At 43.9% G+C, this 15851-nt stretch overlaps 1 protein-coding gene across 1 annotated transcript in view; it reads left to right on the plus strand.

Annotated features, from left to right (window-relative positions):
• The first annotated feature begins 300 nt into the window (after nucleotides 1–300).
• The window catches only part of CRISPLD1 (cysteine rich secretory protein LCCL domain containing 1), a 53558-nt gene continuing 38007 nt past the window's right edge, over nucleotides 301–15851 (plus strand). Inside the window, exons 1-2 of the mRNA XM_026662664.2 lie at nucleotides 301–644; nucleotides 2008–2331. Of these exons, the coding sequence (XP_026518449.1) occupies nucleotides 2074–2331 (258 nt within the window). The 5' untranslated portion in view covers nucleotides 301–644; nucleotides 2008–2073. The remainder of the gene's footprint in view (nucleotides 645–2007; nucleotides 2332–15851) is intronic.

Consider the following 15851-nt stretch of genomic DNA (forward strand, 5'->3'; position numbering starts at 1 on the left):
GATGCAGCTGTAGGATCTGGGGTTTTAACGCGCCCTTGCTGCGGCTCTGGATTTGCTTGGTCCAGCGAGGACCTTTGTTCTCTATTCTGATGGTACAATTTGGGGCTAAACAATCTGCAGGACGGAGGCAGGTAGCTGAAGCTCAGAGGGAGCCAGCTTTTCCCTCTGCAGGCGGGGTTTGAGTGGCGCTAACAGAGCCCCTTTCCGAGTCTCCTGGCGGTGCCGGCCGGCCGGGCGGGATGCTGGTGGGGCGGGGTGGCCAGGGCACGTCACTGGGGGCGCGCTCTAGGCCCGGGATAAATGGCTGGGAGCAAAGGGGAAGCAAGCGCTGAGCTCCTGGCACTGGCAGCTGCAGGAGGGGGCCTTCGAGAGGCCGGAGCGAGCGCGGGAAGGGGACTCCCAGGTCCAGAGCGGAGGGCAGGGAAAGTGTCTGCGCTGAGGGGCTGGGACTGGTGCACAAACTTCTCGCAGAGTTTGCAGGCGCAGCCTCCAGCGCGCCCCGGCTCCTGCTCAGCTGCCCAGGCAAATCCGGCGCGTCTCCCGGCTCTGCGAGGCGGGGAGGAGACGCGGGCGGGCGGCGGACCGAACTCGGCTGTGGCTGGGCGGCTGCAGCCTGGACCTTGGTGTCCGAAAGGCCGGGAGAGGTAAGGGCTTGGCTCAGCCTCGCTTGGGAACGGCTCCGCGCCTTTCAGCCCGGACTCCCGCAACAGTCAGCAGCGACCCTGCGCGCGCCGCCTCCCCCGACTTGCGGTTCTTCCCACGCACGAGTCGGGGACTTCCCGGGGAGACCCAGCTCCCCGCCTGGCTTTTTGTCCAGTTCGCCTCGCCTTCCCAGCCGGGGCCGTGTAACAAAGGGCCTGAGGAGGGAGGGGCAGGGGGAGAGCTCCAGGTCTGACCTGCTGGAAGACTTAACTCTCCGCAGAGTTGTGGCTCCATCGCGCGCTCACAGAAGCAACTTTGGGGCAGCAGCAGTTGATTTGTCCTTAGAAGCCGGGCGGGCGTGTGGTTGAAATGCAGCCCAGAGAAGGCAGATTCCTATTTTTTTTTTTCATAGGAACGGGAGCCAAAAAGCCAGACTTTCTCATTTCAGCATCTTTATTTAATGTCTAACAGGTGTGGAAAGTGCAATTTGGCCCAGTAGTATAATACGATATATCTTCCCTATTGGAACATTGGGTATACTGGGCACCTATGCAGCTTCTGTGTGCATTTTCTTCAAGATGCCAAATGTTCCTTTCCCCGTCTACCCTCCACAGCTAGGTCCATAACTAGAGTGCTTGGGGATTGGGGTTAGTGTTTGGAACTGGGATGAGGGAGCTACTGTAGATAGGAAGCACTGTAGCTTTCCAAATGGTAAACCTTCAAGCAGTAGCGAGCATCAGAAGAACATTCTTGATGGGAGAACTGCATTTTAAAACCTTCTTTTAAAATAATTCATCATTTTTGTTCTGCGAGCATAATAAATAAACCCTGTTTGACTAACAGGTTTTAATAATCTAAGTTTTGTTGTTAAATTTGAAGATTCAAAATATTTTTAAATCATAAAACAAAAGCTTCTGATCAACATCAGATTTGATAGTCCTGATTTTTTTTTAAAGTATACTTCACATTCTTTTTTGGGGTTGTTTTCATTTTGGGGGTCGCTGCAAGCCCCTTTAGCTTGAAAACAGCTATATTTATACACTGGGATCTTATAAGAGGACCTAATTAATTTAATCATCTAATTTAGATTGCTTAAAGGCACTATCAGATGAAGGCAGTTTATGAAAAAATTCCTTTTATTTATGCAGACTCTTAAGTGTGCTTTACATAACTACCTGAATGATCTTCAATTCATGAGGTCAAAGCCACAGTGTAAAGGATGGGTGTCTGTGTTCTCTGGCATCCCTAAAAACCACACTGGCACACTCCCCTCCCAACTACAGTTTGACTTTTGTTATTTAACAGATTAATTCAGGCCAACACTTTAACCTCAGAATCACTTTACTCTCTCTTATGCCTTTGCAGCCAACAGACCTGGAAGAAAGATTTTTGTCCTGGAATTAACCCTGGGGAGTTTTGAGGTCATTCATCATGAAGTGTGTAGCACAGGAATGGCTCAGAGTAACTGCCTTGCTATTCATAGCTCAAACAGTTTCTGCAATGGTTCTTCCCAATGGTACACTATTAGAGGAACTTTTGGAAAAGTACATGGACGAGGATGGTGAGTGGTGGATCGCCAAGCAAAGAGGGAAAAGGGCTATCACAGACAGTGATATGCAAAGTATCTTGGATCTTCATAATAAATTACGGAGTCAGGTGTATCCACCAGCTTCCAATATGGAATATATGGTAAGGATAAATTGATAGTGGTGTCTAGAAAGAAATGTTAATGCAGTAGTTGCTGTCATTGTGTAAAATAGCATACTTTCAGTCATTGTTTCTTGATGTTTGTCTTTTATAACAATGTTTTAAACAGGATGAAATGCAACACAATATCTTCAGGAGCTAAAGGATAAGCAGGGTGCTAAACTAGAAACATTGCATTGCAAAATAACACCGGTTCTTCCTAGCTCCTAAACTGGTATATTTCTATGTTTAATATATTGGTATGTGATTATTTCCCTTAGTTTTTGGCTTGCTTATTTATTTATTTATTTATTTATTTATTTATTTTTTTGCCTCAGTGTATATTTGGTATTTGTTGAACCTAAAGCTTTCACTTTTCTTAACTTCTGTGGTGTGTGGTTTTTTTTAAATAGGATAATTTAGGTTTCATTATGACTAGGGCCGTACCAAATTCAGAGTCCATTTTGGTCAATTTCTAGGTCATAGGATTTTAAAAATAGTCAATTTCATGGTTTCAGATGTTTACATCTGAAATTTCAGGGTGTTGTAATTGTGGGGGTCCTGACCCAAAGGGAGGCCATGGAGGGGTGGGGGGTAGTCGCAAGGTCATTGTAGGGGGGGTTGTGGGATTGCCACCCTTATTTCTGCGCTGCTGCTGGTAGGGATGCTGCCATCAGAGCTGGGCAGCTGGAGAGCAGTGGCTGCTGGCCAGGTGCGCAGCTCTAAAGCGAGCATCACCGCCAGAAGCAGTGCAGAAGTGAGAGTCACAGGGCATGGGGAGTTGGTTACCATACATTCCAGTTTTCCTGGCAGCCTCCTGTCCAAGTCCAGGGCTGACAGCCACCCTCACTTCTGTGCTGCCTTTAGAGCTGGGCTCCCAGCCAGCAGCTGCCTAGCTTCCTGCAGCCTGGGGAGGTTCCCAGAGATGGGGCTTCATGAGTGGCCCCTGCATGGGAAGAGGAAGTCCCATCCTTAATCAGCTTGGGCTGGGATTAGCAGCTGGAGCCTGGTGCACGGTAGGAGCCCCCGGCTGGGGCACTCGCAGCCCTGCCCCTGCCCTCCAATAGCCAGATTTTGTGGTCCATGACACGTTTTTCACGGCCAGGAATTTGGTAGGGCCCTATTTATGATCCTACTAACTTATTGGAGTACATTGGGAATACTAAAATTCTATCCTTGGAACTCCTCAAAAGGCCAGTGGCCTGACAAGAATGGGGCAATTGTATTATTACTCTTACATCTGCAGAAAAATTAAAACTTTTGTCACAATGTTCATGTTTTATTTTTTTGACTATACAAATATCAAGGAGATTGCATTATTATAGGCAGGGCTGATTGCATCCCTTTTACTAAGGTTGCCCAACAGTTCTCACCATAAGATCCTGTTTCAGTTGCTTATAATTTAGCCAAACTTGAACTGCTCAGGCTGAAATTTTCCATGCCAGGTATCTGCCACAGGCTAGTGGGCTTTTATGTTAATTTCAGCCACAACAGTTCAGCCATATGCAAAAATGAGGCTAGGAAAAAATGTTTAGTTCTTGCTAGAAAATTCTGATGACCATTGAAAAGCATGCTTTCGAACAGGAAATTATGTTAAGGCAGTGCTTTTGTTATCCATGTGAAATCCACCCAAGTTTAAGACAAATTAGAAGCCTTTGAAAAAATCTCAGTTTGCACATGCTCAGTAGAGACTTTTTAGAACTTTAGCAGCTAAAGTTCCTGACAATTCTATTTGTGCTGAACATTCTCCAGCGCGGGGCTGAGCAGGCCTACTGTGGGCCAGGTTTGGGCATCTGAATTGAAAGCAGGAAGACAATTTCTTTGCTGTCAATGACCCCAGTGCTGGGCTCAGGCCTGGAGGAAGAACCTTCCTTATTTGAATGCAGAGGGAACAATAGGCGGACCTGTGCAGGGTGGGGTGAGGTAGATGGGACAAGGAGCCGAGAGAGGGATTGAGACTGGGACTAGAGGCTAGTTGGTGGTGGAGCAGGAAGAACTGGGACTTGACAAGAAGACCGGGACTCAGAGCTGAGGGGGGACTGACTCACCGGGCAAAGAAATTGGAAGGCGGGAAAGGAAACAAGTGAGGGAAGATACTGGATGAGGAACCTTGGCAGGAGACTGGAACTGGTTGGTCAAATAAACTGTGACAATGAAGTGGTGGGATAGATGTAGGGGGACACTGTGGCTGGATCAAGAGCCCAAGGAAGGAGTTTGGAACAGGGAGGTATTGAAGATAGGGAATGTGGGTGGGAGGTAGCTGGAGGCCAGGGTGGGGGAAAGAAACAGATTGGATGAGGAGCCAGGAAATGGGGACCTGAAACTTACTCAACAAGGAGACTTGGGACATGGTGCAAGGGATGGGAGGGAACTAGGACTGGTTAGTCAAGAAGACTGAGACTAGGAAATTGGGGGACACTGGGACTGGGATAGAGAGTCAAGAGTGCTGACACTAGGACTGGGTGGGCCAGGAGGCTGGGACTGGGATGGAAAAAATTTGAAGAGTAGAGACTGGGACAAGGAGAATGGGACGGGGATGTGGTGCCAGGGATGGGGAAGATATAGGAATGGGTCAGCAGGGCTTTGGAGCTGTGCTCTGGCTCTGATCCAGCTCCAGGCAAAAACCTGCAGTTCCACTGCTCTGGAGCTGCTCCGGGCTCCGCTCCGAACCTCTGGTCAGGGACAGGTTGGGAAAGAAGTAATGGAAGAGGTTATGCTGGAATGAAATGGATAGACTCTGTTCCCACTAGAACATACTTCCCCCAAGAGCCTGGAATGGAACCCAGGTTTCCTGAGTCTCCTCTATCCTTTCTCTGCTATCCGCAAATATTTGTGAAACCCACTGGCAAAGCCTCTCATCCTCCTCTAGTGTTGGCCCACTTAGAGGGTAACAACTTACTACTGCTATCACTTACTCTGTTAGCTCAAGTGCCAGAGGTGTGTGTAGTGGATCTAAAGGTTCCAACCCTGCTGATGACCCACATGGGTGTCAATATGATGCTACATAGTGAGGTTTCTGATTTTTCAGTTTGCTTTTTTCATAAAAGGAAATTACAAACAAAAAACTATGTTAAAAGAAAATAATTAAGGTTGCAAAGTGAAGCAAACACTCAAAAGTTAGGAAATGCTATAATTAAGGTTAATTAATTTCTCCACTTGTAAGGTAACTCCCTTCTCTTCATGTGCCAATATATATTTATGCCTGTATCTGTTATTTTCACTCCATGCATCTGAAGTGGGGTTTTTACCCATGAAAGCTTATGCCCAAATAAATCTGTTAGTCTTTAAGGTGCCACCGGACTTCTCGTTGTTTTTGTGGATACAGACTAACAGGGCTACCTCTCTGATATAATTAAGGTTGCATAGGCAACCTTAATGCCACCCCTTGTGTGTATGTGTTACGATACAGTCTTTAATTATATGATCAAATACTAATTTTTCTACAGGACCACTGCCTAATTCACTGGCCAGGATGGATTTGCTCTGGGGATTCATAGATTATAAGGCCAGAAGGGACCACTGTGATCATTTAGTTTGATCTCCTGTGTAATACTAATAGGTCTTCTCCAAATTAATTCCTATTTGAACTAGAGCATATTTTTCTAGAAAAAACATCTTAACCAGGGTTGTTTAGTGTGGGACATTGTTGTCTGTAGGCATCCCTGCTTTGTGTTGTCCAAGTTGGAAAGCGTGTAATGAAAGAGACAGGAGATAGCAGGAAGAGAAAGGATAGTCTCGTGGTTAGGGCAGTTGAATACAGTACTACCCAGGCGAACTGAATTCTGTCCCTGCCCTTTAGACAGGTTTCCTGTATGATTCTGATCAAGGCATTTAAACCAAACTCTTATAGCGGTCACTAATTGTGTTTTCCTCATTTTTTGGGTGCCTGACTTGAGACCATGGGGTCTGATTTGTGGAAGTGTTGAGTACTCACAGTGCAATGGAAGTCCATGGGACCTATGTTTTGAACAAACATAATGTTAAGTACTCTGAAAAATCAGAGCCTGTGTCTCAAATTGGGCACCCAAAATTAGTGAACACTTCTGAAATTAATCTTTATATGCCTCAGTTCCCCATCTGTACAATAGAGAAAATACCACCTCTCAGCGGTGTTGTGACAATAATAAATGCTCAAAATGAGTTAGGCTAGCTTCTATTTAGGCTTCTCACTTCCACTGATTTCAGTAAAAGTTAGGCTCAAATTCCTTTTGAGCATTCAGCCCTTAGATAGTATAGTGATGAGCAGGGACGTCCCTAGGGTGGTGCGGGGCCCGGGATAACCCCTAATTCTGGCCCAGGCCCTGCCCCCACTCCACCCCTTCTCCCAAGTCCCTGCCCTGCCTCTTCCTGCTTTGCCCCTGCTCCACCCCCTCCCTGCCCCCATTCCACCTCTTCCCCCAAGCCCCCACCCCCATCCCGCCTCTTTCCAGCTTCCGACCCCTCCCCCGAGTGATACCAGGAGCCAGCCAAGTGGAGCAGGCTGGGTCTGGGTTGTTTGTTGCTGCCCGCACCAGGCCCCCCGCTAACCACCCAGGCTGCCCTGGACCTCGTGTCCCAAAGCGCGGGGCCCCCCAAAGCGCAGGGCCCGGGACAGTTGCCCCGGTCTGTCTTATGGACGGGATGGCTCTGGTGATGAGCACCAGAGAAAAGCTTGTGAGGAAATTAATAATGCCATCTCCAGAGCAGAGTTGAATTAAGTGCATTACGTAAAGCACGGGGCTACATACTGAAGAAAACTATGAATACAAAGACTTGGATAGCTGTTTATTATTTGAATTCCATCCATTCTGTGCACTGAATGACTCCAGGGCCCTGTGGAAAAAATCATGTGATCATGTAATTAAAGACTGTATTGTAAGGCATACACATCTAGTGTTGCACAGGCAACCTTAATTCTGGTATTTCTTAACTTTTGAATGCTTGACTTTTTGCAACTTAAACATTTTTTTGGGGGGGAGTAGGTAATATGGTATATAAGAGTACTAAATGCTGAGACCGTCAGTGCACATTTTCATGTTCCAAGACACACTTTAGTAATAGAAAAGAGCAATTTTTCTTAAAGAAATATTGCCTTTCTGCAAGTGGCTATTCCTTATTTTGAATGTCTGATTTTAGGAGTTATATGGTCCTATGATTTCTGGATCTGGGTTTCAAAACTAAGATTAAAGTAGGCAAGATTTGTTAGCTGCTTTTAGATATTGTTAGCATTACAGTTGGGTGCTGGTTTATGACTGGGCTCCTAGATGTGCCTATAATACAAATAATAAATTGATGATAATAAAACTGAGCCTTGGCTGTTAATTGAAAAATAAAGGTGGGGGACCAAATTTTATACTCAGATTTGAAGCACAAGCAACAATAAAAAATGAATTGTAGAGACCCCATGCATATGTTTATCCCCATTAAAAAAATTTTCTGCTAGTATTTTGCATTAGGAACATGAGGTCTTATTGAAGGTTGAGCTTTACCCTTCCTTAGTAGCCCTAAGCTGTGGAGGAGGAAAGGCTCAGTCTTTAACAGAGAAAGCTTTTATCCTAAAAGTTTGTCAGATTTGACAGGAGTTGAGCAGGATTTAACAAAAACAAAAGGGGAAAAAAATCAAAGTTTAAAAGGTTCTCCTATTCTCTTGTGTGCTCCCTGAGTGGAGTGGGGTAGGGAGAAGAGTCCTGTGCTTCCCTACCCCCCTTTGATATTCCCAAAGGGAGTGTATCCAGGTTGCTGGGACTGCAAAGTATAGATGGCCCTTACTTGAGATGTGCATGGGAGAAAGACTTCTTACACCCTCTGTTCTTTGGCAGTAGCCAATATAAAGAATCAGGAGGCAGACAGAGGGAAAGAATAATATTAATAAAATAAACAAACAATCATGCATGATTTCCCAATGACATTACAATGACTGGATTTTGATTTTTGCCTCAGCCTGTGATGTTGATTTGCAATGACACAATGTCAACTGTATATGATGATGTTACACTATAATACCCCTGGGGGAATTTTGTGCCACTGCGCAATACAGAATTCTGCCGTAATGTTGGGCTGGGCCTGCAGAATTTTCTCTTCCTCCCCTCCACGCCCCCCATTGGGCTGCAGAGCTGTTGGCTGCCACTAGGGGTCGCTGGACCCAGCAAAGCCCAGCTCGCAAATAGAAGACAAGGCCAGCGGGGTGGGAGAGGGAGGAATCTGGAGGGTTCCCAGGACTCCCTGAAGGAAGGAGGCAGCAGTGTGCAGGAAACTCTGTGGAAACCCTGGGCTCTAAGAGGGTAGGGTCTGAGTGTCTGGGCCAGGGGGCCCTGCAGCTGGCCTCTGGGGGATAGGGGATTTGAGTGTCTGGCCCCCTGGCTGGGCTCTGTTGGGGAAGGGGCAGAGAAGCGGGAACTGGGTTGTCATGGGGGTTTCTTTAACTTTCTACTCTGGGAGGAATTTTTGTGTGTCTATACTGTTGATGAAATTTGGAGGAGAAATAGTAATAGATGTACCCAACAAGATCTGGCAGACTGGTGAGTGGCCCTCCATCTGGACACAGTCACTAATCATCACTCTGCTAAAGAAAGGCAACCTGCAATTGTCAAAATTACCAGACCATAAGCTTAATTAGCCATCCCAGCAAAGTGATGTTGAAAGTCATATTGAACAGATTGAAGCCGCAAGCGTAGAATGTCATCACTGGAGAACAGGCTGGCTTTTGTGCTGGAAGAAGTACCACAGAACAGATTTTCAGCCTTTGTGTTCTATGTGAGAAGTACTTACAACACCAGCAGGACATCTACCATATCATTGTTGACTTTAAGAAGGCATTTGACAGAGTATGGCATGAAGCTCTCTGGGCAACCATGAAGAAGTACAATGTTGGTTGTAAGCTTATTCTTACCATTAAACAACTGTATGCTAAGGCCAGCAGTGCGGTTCTCGTCAATGGCACAATAGGAGTGGTTTTGCACCACCGTTGGAGTCCGGCAAGGCTGCCTTGTTTCGCCCACACTGTTCAACATCTACTTGGAGTGCATAATGACTGATGCCCTAGAAGATCACACATGCACAGTCAGCATTGGGGGGTGAACAATCTCAAATCTTCGGTTTGCTGATGACATTGATGGCCTGGCAGGCAGCAAAGATGAACTTGGCAACCTTGTGAAACGATTGGATGAAACTTCCGCAAAATGGCATGCAAATCAGTGCAGAGAAAACCAAGCTGATAACAAACATGATGGGATCAGCTCACATATGGTCAGTGGACAAGAGCTGGAGACAGTGAAACAGTTCAAGTATTTGGGGGCAATCATCACTGATGAAGGATCCAAAGCAGAAATTCAGGCAAGAACTGCGCAAACAGCAGCACTGGCAAAGCTAAAGCCAATTTGGAGGAATAAGAACATCTCCCTGGAATCCAAACTGAAACTGCTGCATGCATTGGTCATCTCCATTTTTCTGTATGCATGCAGAACTTGAACAGAAAATACAGGTAGTAGAGATGAGATACTTTGGTTAAATCCTGGGCATCTCCTACTTCAACCACGTCACTAATGAAGAGGTCCGCGACATCATCACCCAATGCGTTGGGTCATATGAAGACCTCCTGATGACCGTGAAGAAGCACAAGCTGAAGTGGTATGGCCATGTAACAAGATCTGGCCTATCCAAGATCATCCTCCAAGGGACAGTACAGGGAAAGAGAAGAACAGGTAGACAGAAGAAGAGTGGACAGGAGTGGACTTCGTGGAGACTTGAGCACTGACACACAATCGTCAGGGATGGAGACAATTGGTTGGTTGCTCATCAATGATGGTTCCCCAACGACCAATGCGGTTATGGGACATGATGATGATATTGATACAGACATACTTGCTCATAGGTATTGAAATAAATTTCCAAAATAATTGAAACTGGTGTGATTTATATAGTGTTTTGACAAATAAAATTTGCAGAATTTTATAGAATTTTAAAATTTTTGGCACAAAATTCCCCCCAGGAGTAACTGTAATTATGATGTGGCTCTTGGAGATTCCACTGCATCTGTTGGTGTTTATGGCTGGCTACTAATTATTTAGACACTGATTTTATAAAATAAGCTTTCACTTTAAATCTTTGTTTTCTTTTTTGCTATGAACCTTACTTTTCTGTACATGACAGGAAAGGTTTTAGTCCAGAAATGTATCAAATCACAAGCTACCGTAAGATCTATATTAGCACTAGCTGTGTGTAGTTACATTGCATCTTTTTTCACAGGCCACTCTCTTGAACAGTAAGGCAGTTTTTGAACCCACCCTCAAATAGTTATTCACATAAACCCCACCCACAATGTGACATCAGTAGAATCAGAACATCACTTTGAGTTATGAGTGATGAGTCATAACATGCATTATGAAAATGCTACATTCAATGGAAATGTGCATATGTTATGTAAATGTAGGCCCACATTCTGCCTTCATTGTACAAGTATGCTACTGGGAAAAGCATGAATAAGGAGCTTATCCTCTTCTTGTTCCCCACTGCCCCCTTGTGCACCTGTGCAGGAGGAGCAGCTCAGGTCTAACTAGCACTCAAGAGAGCACAAAGAGGAAACAACTCTGCTTTCTGACTGTCCACACCCTCTGAGGAGCAGCGTGTGTTGTGTAATGTGCTCCATTCAGACTCTAGCAGTTACTCTGGTGTGTAGCATATACTAATCTAAGGTGTTTGCTAATCTGTTTTAAAAACATGCAGATTTTTAAAACTGTGTGTCACTTCCGATCCTGCACCCTTGATTATGGTGTTGTTTGCATTCCAGACTCTGCATTGCTTCAATGGACAACTGATTTACTCTATAGTGAGTGTGGTTTTAAATATCTTGTTGAAGTTCATAGTGCAGGAGTACATGAGGCAATATGCTGTGTTTGTGGCTATATTCTTCATTTGGCATTTCACCATTCTTGAAAACCATTCATGGCCTTATAGACTCATCTGCCATGAATGTTATCCTTTAAATAATTCAGTAAGTAGCATCAAAAGGACACTTCATCAAATAAACCATGGAAATATTATAAATCAGAAAGGCCTGGTAGTCATATTTACATTTGTACTGTTTGGAAAATACAAGGAACTCTTTCTACAAGCTATTTACTTCTGTATTCCTAATAGGTGGTCGGGGAGCTCCATGTGCTGTCCCCGCCCTCGAGCGCTGGCTCCGCAGCTCCCATTGGCCTGGAGCCCGCACCCCAGCTCCCTGTCCCAGCCCTGAGCCCCCTCCTGCACCCAAACTCCCTCCCAGAGCCAGCACTGCTTCCCACACCCCCAACCCCTTGTTCCAGACTTGAGCCCCCTCCTGCACCCCAATCCATGGACCTGAGCCCCCTCCTGCACCCACATTCCCTCTTATGCACCCCCATCTCCTACCCCAACTCTGATCCCCCTCCCATACTCAGAACCCCTCAGCCCCAGCCCGGAGTCCCATCTTGCACCCCAAACCCCTCATCCCCAGCCTCATCTCAGAGCTTGCACCCCCAGCCAGAGCCCTCTACCCCCCACAATCTCCAGCCCCAGGCCAGTGAAAATGAGTGAGTGAGGGTGGGGGAGAGCGAGCGAGAGTGGGACGGTGGAGAGAGGTGGGGTGGGGCCTCAGAGAAGGAGCGGGGCAAGGGGTGGGGCAAGGCTGTTTGGTTTTCTGCTACCAGAAAGTTGCCAACCCTAATTCCTAAACAACTGTGTAAGACCACAAAAATGGTTTCCACAAATAAAACCTTCCAAAGGCATCTTTAACATGAGTAAGCCATGAATTCAGTTTTTAAACTTGCCTCCTCCCATGTATTCCTGCATTTGCCAGAAGTAGGTGTCTTTTCTGGAACAAAAAGAACAATGTGAATTAAGTATAGTTCACATAAGACCCTCATTCCCCCCAGTGTAGACCAGGGCTATGTGTGGTGGAGCCAGTCTCTATCGGTGTATTGTGAAGAACTAAAAAGGGGTTTAGAAAGTGTACAGGGACTTTCACTGGCCTTCCACACTTGGGTGAATTTCTCCATTCTGTGTATCAATGCCCATATTTAAGTTCCTAGGTCTTTCTGAAACATCTCTGGCATGTCTGTGGGTTTTTTTTTTTTTTTTTTTTTTTGTCATCTTGTCAGTTTTTCCAAAGCTTCACAGGGACACTTGAAAAAACACAATTCCCATTCCTTTAGTGTTGAGAACTATAGTCTGTGGAATCCTTTAAGTGGCTGGAGGGCACTTAAAAAAACAACCTAGCTCCCTTTTCAGAGTGAACTTGTCGGCTTCCTTTCCGGCTTTCCACTTTCCTGCTTCACTTCAAAGCCTGGTGGAAGTGCTTCAGCTTCTTTGCCCGGTGCTAAGAGGCTACTGACACTGCATCAAAGAATACTGTGACGTTGACTTATCCTCTTATTCTATCTGGCATTTTTCAGCAAAAGATTCTGCAGCTTGAAAGTGGCCCAGTGAACAAGTGGGTAAGTCCATGTTATGACTTTGATGTAATGCCAGTAGCAACTAAGTGGCTCCAGCAACAGAAGCTGGAAGTGGGAAAGCAGCAGATTGGTTTACTGTTTCAAAATTTTAAAAGAGCTTTACCAAAATAAAAATAAAAAATTACAAAAGTAGGAGGGATGCAATTCATCTGTCATTTTTATTTTGCTGTCAGAGAATTTCTTCACCACTGTTAGCAAAACTATTAATTTGCAGTAGCAGAACATAGAGCTTAAGCAGTAAAATCTATAGTGAAGACAGAAAGAATTGTTGATTTACACTGAGTAACTCTAACATGTCTTCTCCATGTTATCCGACTGGGAATCTGATTTAATTTAAGATTTGTTTATTGAGAAACATTGACTGAAACTCCCCTGAATACTATGTAGATGACAGGCCAAATTCATCCAAAAAGAGGTGCCATCAACCCTTGATTTTACATGAAGCAAAGTAGCTTGTGAGGCCAAAAGTCACTCTCTTAAAAGAAAGCAGCTTTTGTCCGTAATGAGAACCCTTTTTTCCTATTTTGTGAAAACAATACCATTTCGTAACATAAAATGAATTTACTTCAGTCATTATATCCAATGTTTGGGGTGCATTTACAAGAAAGACAAGTATTCATTAAATAGCTCACCATATTTGCCCTGGGTCCCATGTTGGCCCTCAAAATCAAAATGGCAAGCAACTCTTACTTGAAGACAGTTGCTCAACTCTGTTTTTTATGGAAAATATTTAAGCAGATCTCTTACAGGGGTGCTAAATCATGTCTTATTACTCTGTCGTCCTTTCCAATATTCCATTTCTACTGCATTAAAATCAGATTCACAGGAGTCACCATTAAAAAGCTAATATTCATCAGACCATAGTATCTGAGACACTGCAATTACTTCCCGCAACACCTCTTGATATATTATATGGTAACAGTTGTTAAAAACTGGCTTGTAATGGTGGTAGGAGGTGATTAAAGGAATATTTAAGGCTCTGATCTTCACACAGGAGGATATATGTAAATATGAATAAGTTGTAATAGAAGTGGACTAAACGACTTTGTCAATAGAAGGTGTTGGGAAATTAAGGTCAGTTATCGCAGTTCTTTTGCTATTCCATAACACTATTGCTCTTAGAATATACAGTTAATAAGATGATTTTAAAATATTGTGGATTTTATCTAGTTTTAAAACAGCAACATTGACATTGCAGACAAGACACCTTAGAAATCTGAATATTTCAGCAAGATCTTCATATGTTTAGATTACACTGCAAATGAAATGTAATTCGTCATTTGTGCTGTTCCTATTTTTGTTTTTGACTCTTCTAACACCAAAACTGCAAACACATGAAACTGTAATACAGAGTTACTTCAGAAATTGGTGCGGTTTACTCAGTGTTCAGGAACAATATTTTTGGCTTCAGACCACTCTGCTGTTTCCAGGGAAAAGCCACAGTTTTTCCTGCTTTCTACTCTTTTTCCAAAAGAGTAGCTGAAGCCTCTGGGTCTGTGTAGGGATCTTTTTAAAAAGTTTTATAAACATCAGTCTGTCACAACTGGAATATGACAAAGTTCTTGCCACTTTCCTTCCAGTTATTTTCAGTGCTATAGTTGAAAATGGGTTCATACTTTCCTCAGTAAGGGAAAGTCTAATAATGTCATTTATTCCCTCTTTTTTCACTATCCTAAATATGCTTGATGATTAATAATGGAACTGGTAGTCTTTAGGGTGGTATAGTTGTTTTTATATTTGGAAGGAGGGTTATGTAATGGTTGGAGCAGAAATGGAGCATTTGATCCCAACTTCTGTCACTATCTGTGTGGCCTTAAGTAAGACACTAAGTCCAAAGTTGTCATGGCTAAATTCAAGAGCTAGATCCATATTTATTTAAATAAGTGACCTGATTTTCAGAGGTACTGAGCATCACCACTTTCCATTGATTTCTTTCAGGTGCCTAAATATGAATTTAGATGTCTAACTTCAGTCATCCGCATTGGGGAATTTGACCTTAACTACTCATTGTGTCAGTGTACTCCTCTGTATTAAACAATATAATAATTTTTACCTATATTGAAATGATATTGAGAGGATTAAGTGTCTGTAAAGTGCTTTGAGATCTTTGGATGAGATGTGCAATGAAATTCAATTTATTATTATTATTACATGGAACATATAGTCATCATAAAGTGAGGCTCTGGGCACCTTGTCTTTCTTACTAGCATAATATACTGGTGATTTTTATTTATTTTTGGCTTATTTGACCATGGTATTTTTCATCCAATATTTCATCCTTCCTTTTTTCCTCTCTCAATGTAATTAGTCTTAAAGAATACAGTGGAAACTATTAAAAACTTAAATACCATACTGTACCATGGTATTTTTGTTAAAACTCTACTCCCAATATTTAGAATGTATACCGCTGTGAGGTATTTATACCATGCCATGGTAAATGTTTACTTTCACTGGTACTCACTGTACTTATTTCCATCTTTAGCAAGTTTAAATTTACTTCCATAGAATCACGGAAATGTAAGGCTGGAAGGACTTTGAGGTTATCATGTTCAGTCCCCTGTGCTGAGGCAGGACTGAGTATTACACCTCTACCTCGATATAACGCTGTCCTCGGGAGCCAAAAAATCTTACCGTGTTATAGGTGAAACCGCATTATATCGAACTTGCTTTGATCCACCGTAGTGCGCAGCCCCGCCCCCCCGGAGCACTGCTTTACCGCGTTATATACGAATTCGTGTTATATTGGGTCATGTTATATGGGGGTAGAGGTGGATCTAGACCATCCCTGATAGGTGTTTGTCCAACCTGTTCTTAAAAACCTCCAGTGACAGGGATTCAACTCCTTTGGAAGCCTGCTCCAGTGCTTAACAATTCTTATACACCTCTACACTGAGATATATAGAGAGAGATATAGATATATCTATCTATATAAAATGCGGTAAAGCAGCGCTCCGGAGGATCAAAGCAAGTTCGATATAACACGGTAAGATTTATAAAGCGTTATATCTGGGTAGAGGCGTAGTTGGAAAGCTTTTCCTAATATCTAATTTAAATCTCCCTTGCTGCAGATTT

Source organism: Terrapene carolina, unplaced genomic scaffold (genome assembly GCF_002925995.2).
Source record: "Terrapene carolina triunguis isolate 2854851 unplaced genomic scaffold, T_m_triunguis-2.0 Scaffold58, whole genome shotgun sequence".
NCBI classification, from domain to species: Eukaryota; Metazoa; Chordata; order Testudines; family Emydidae; genus Terrapene; species Terrapene triunguis.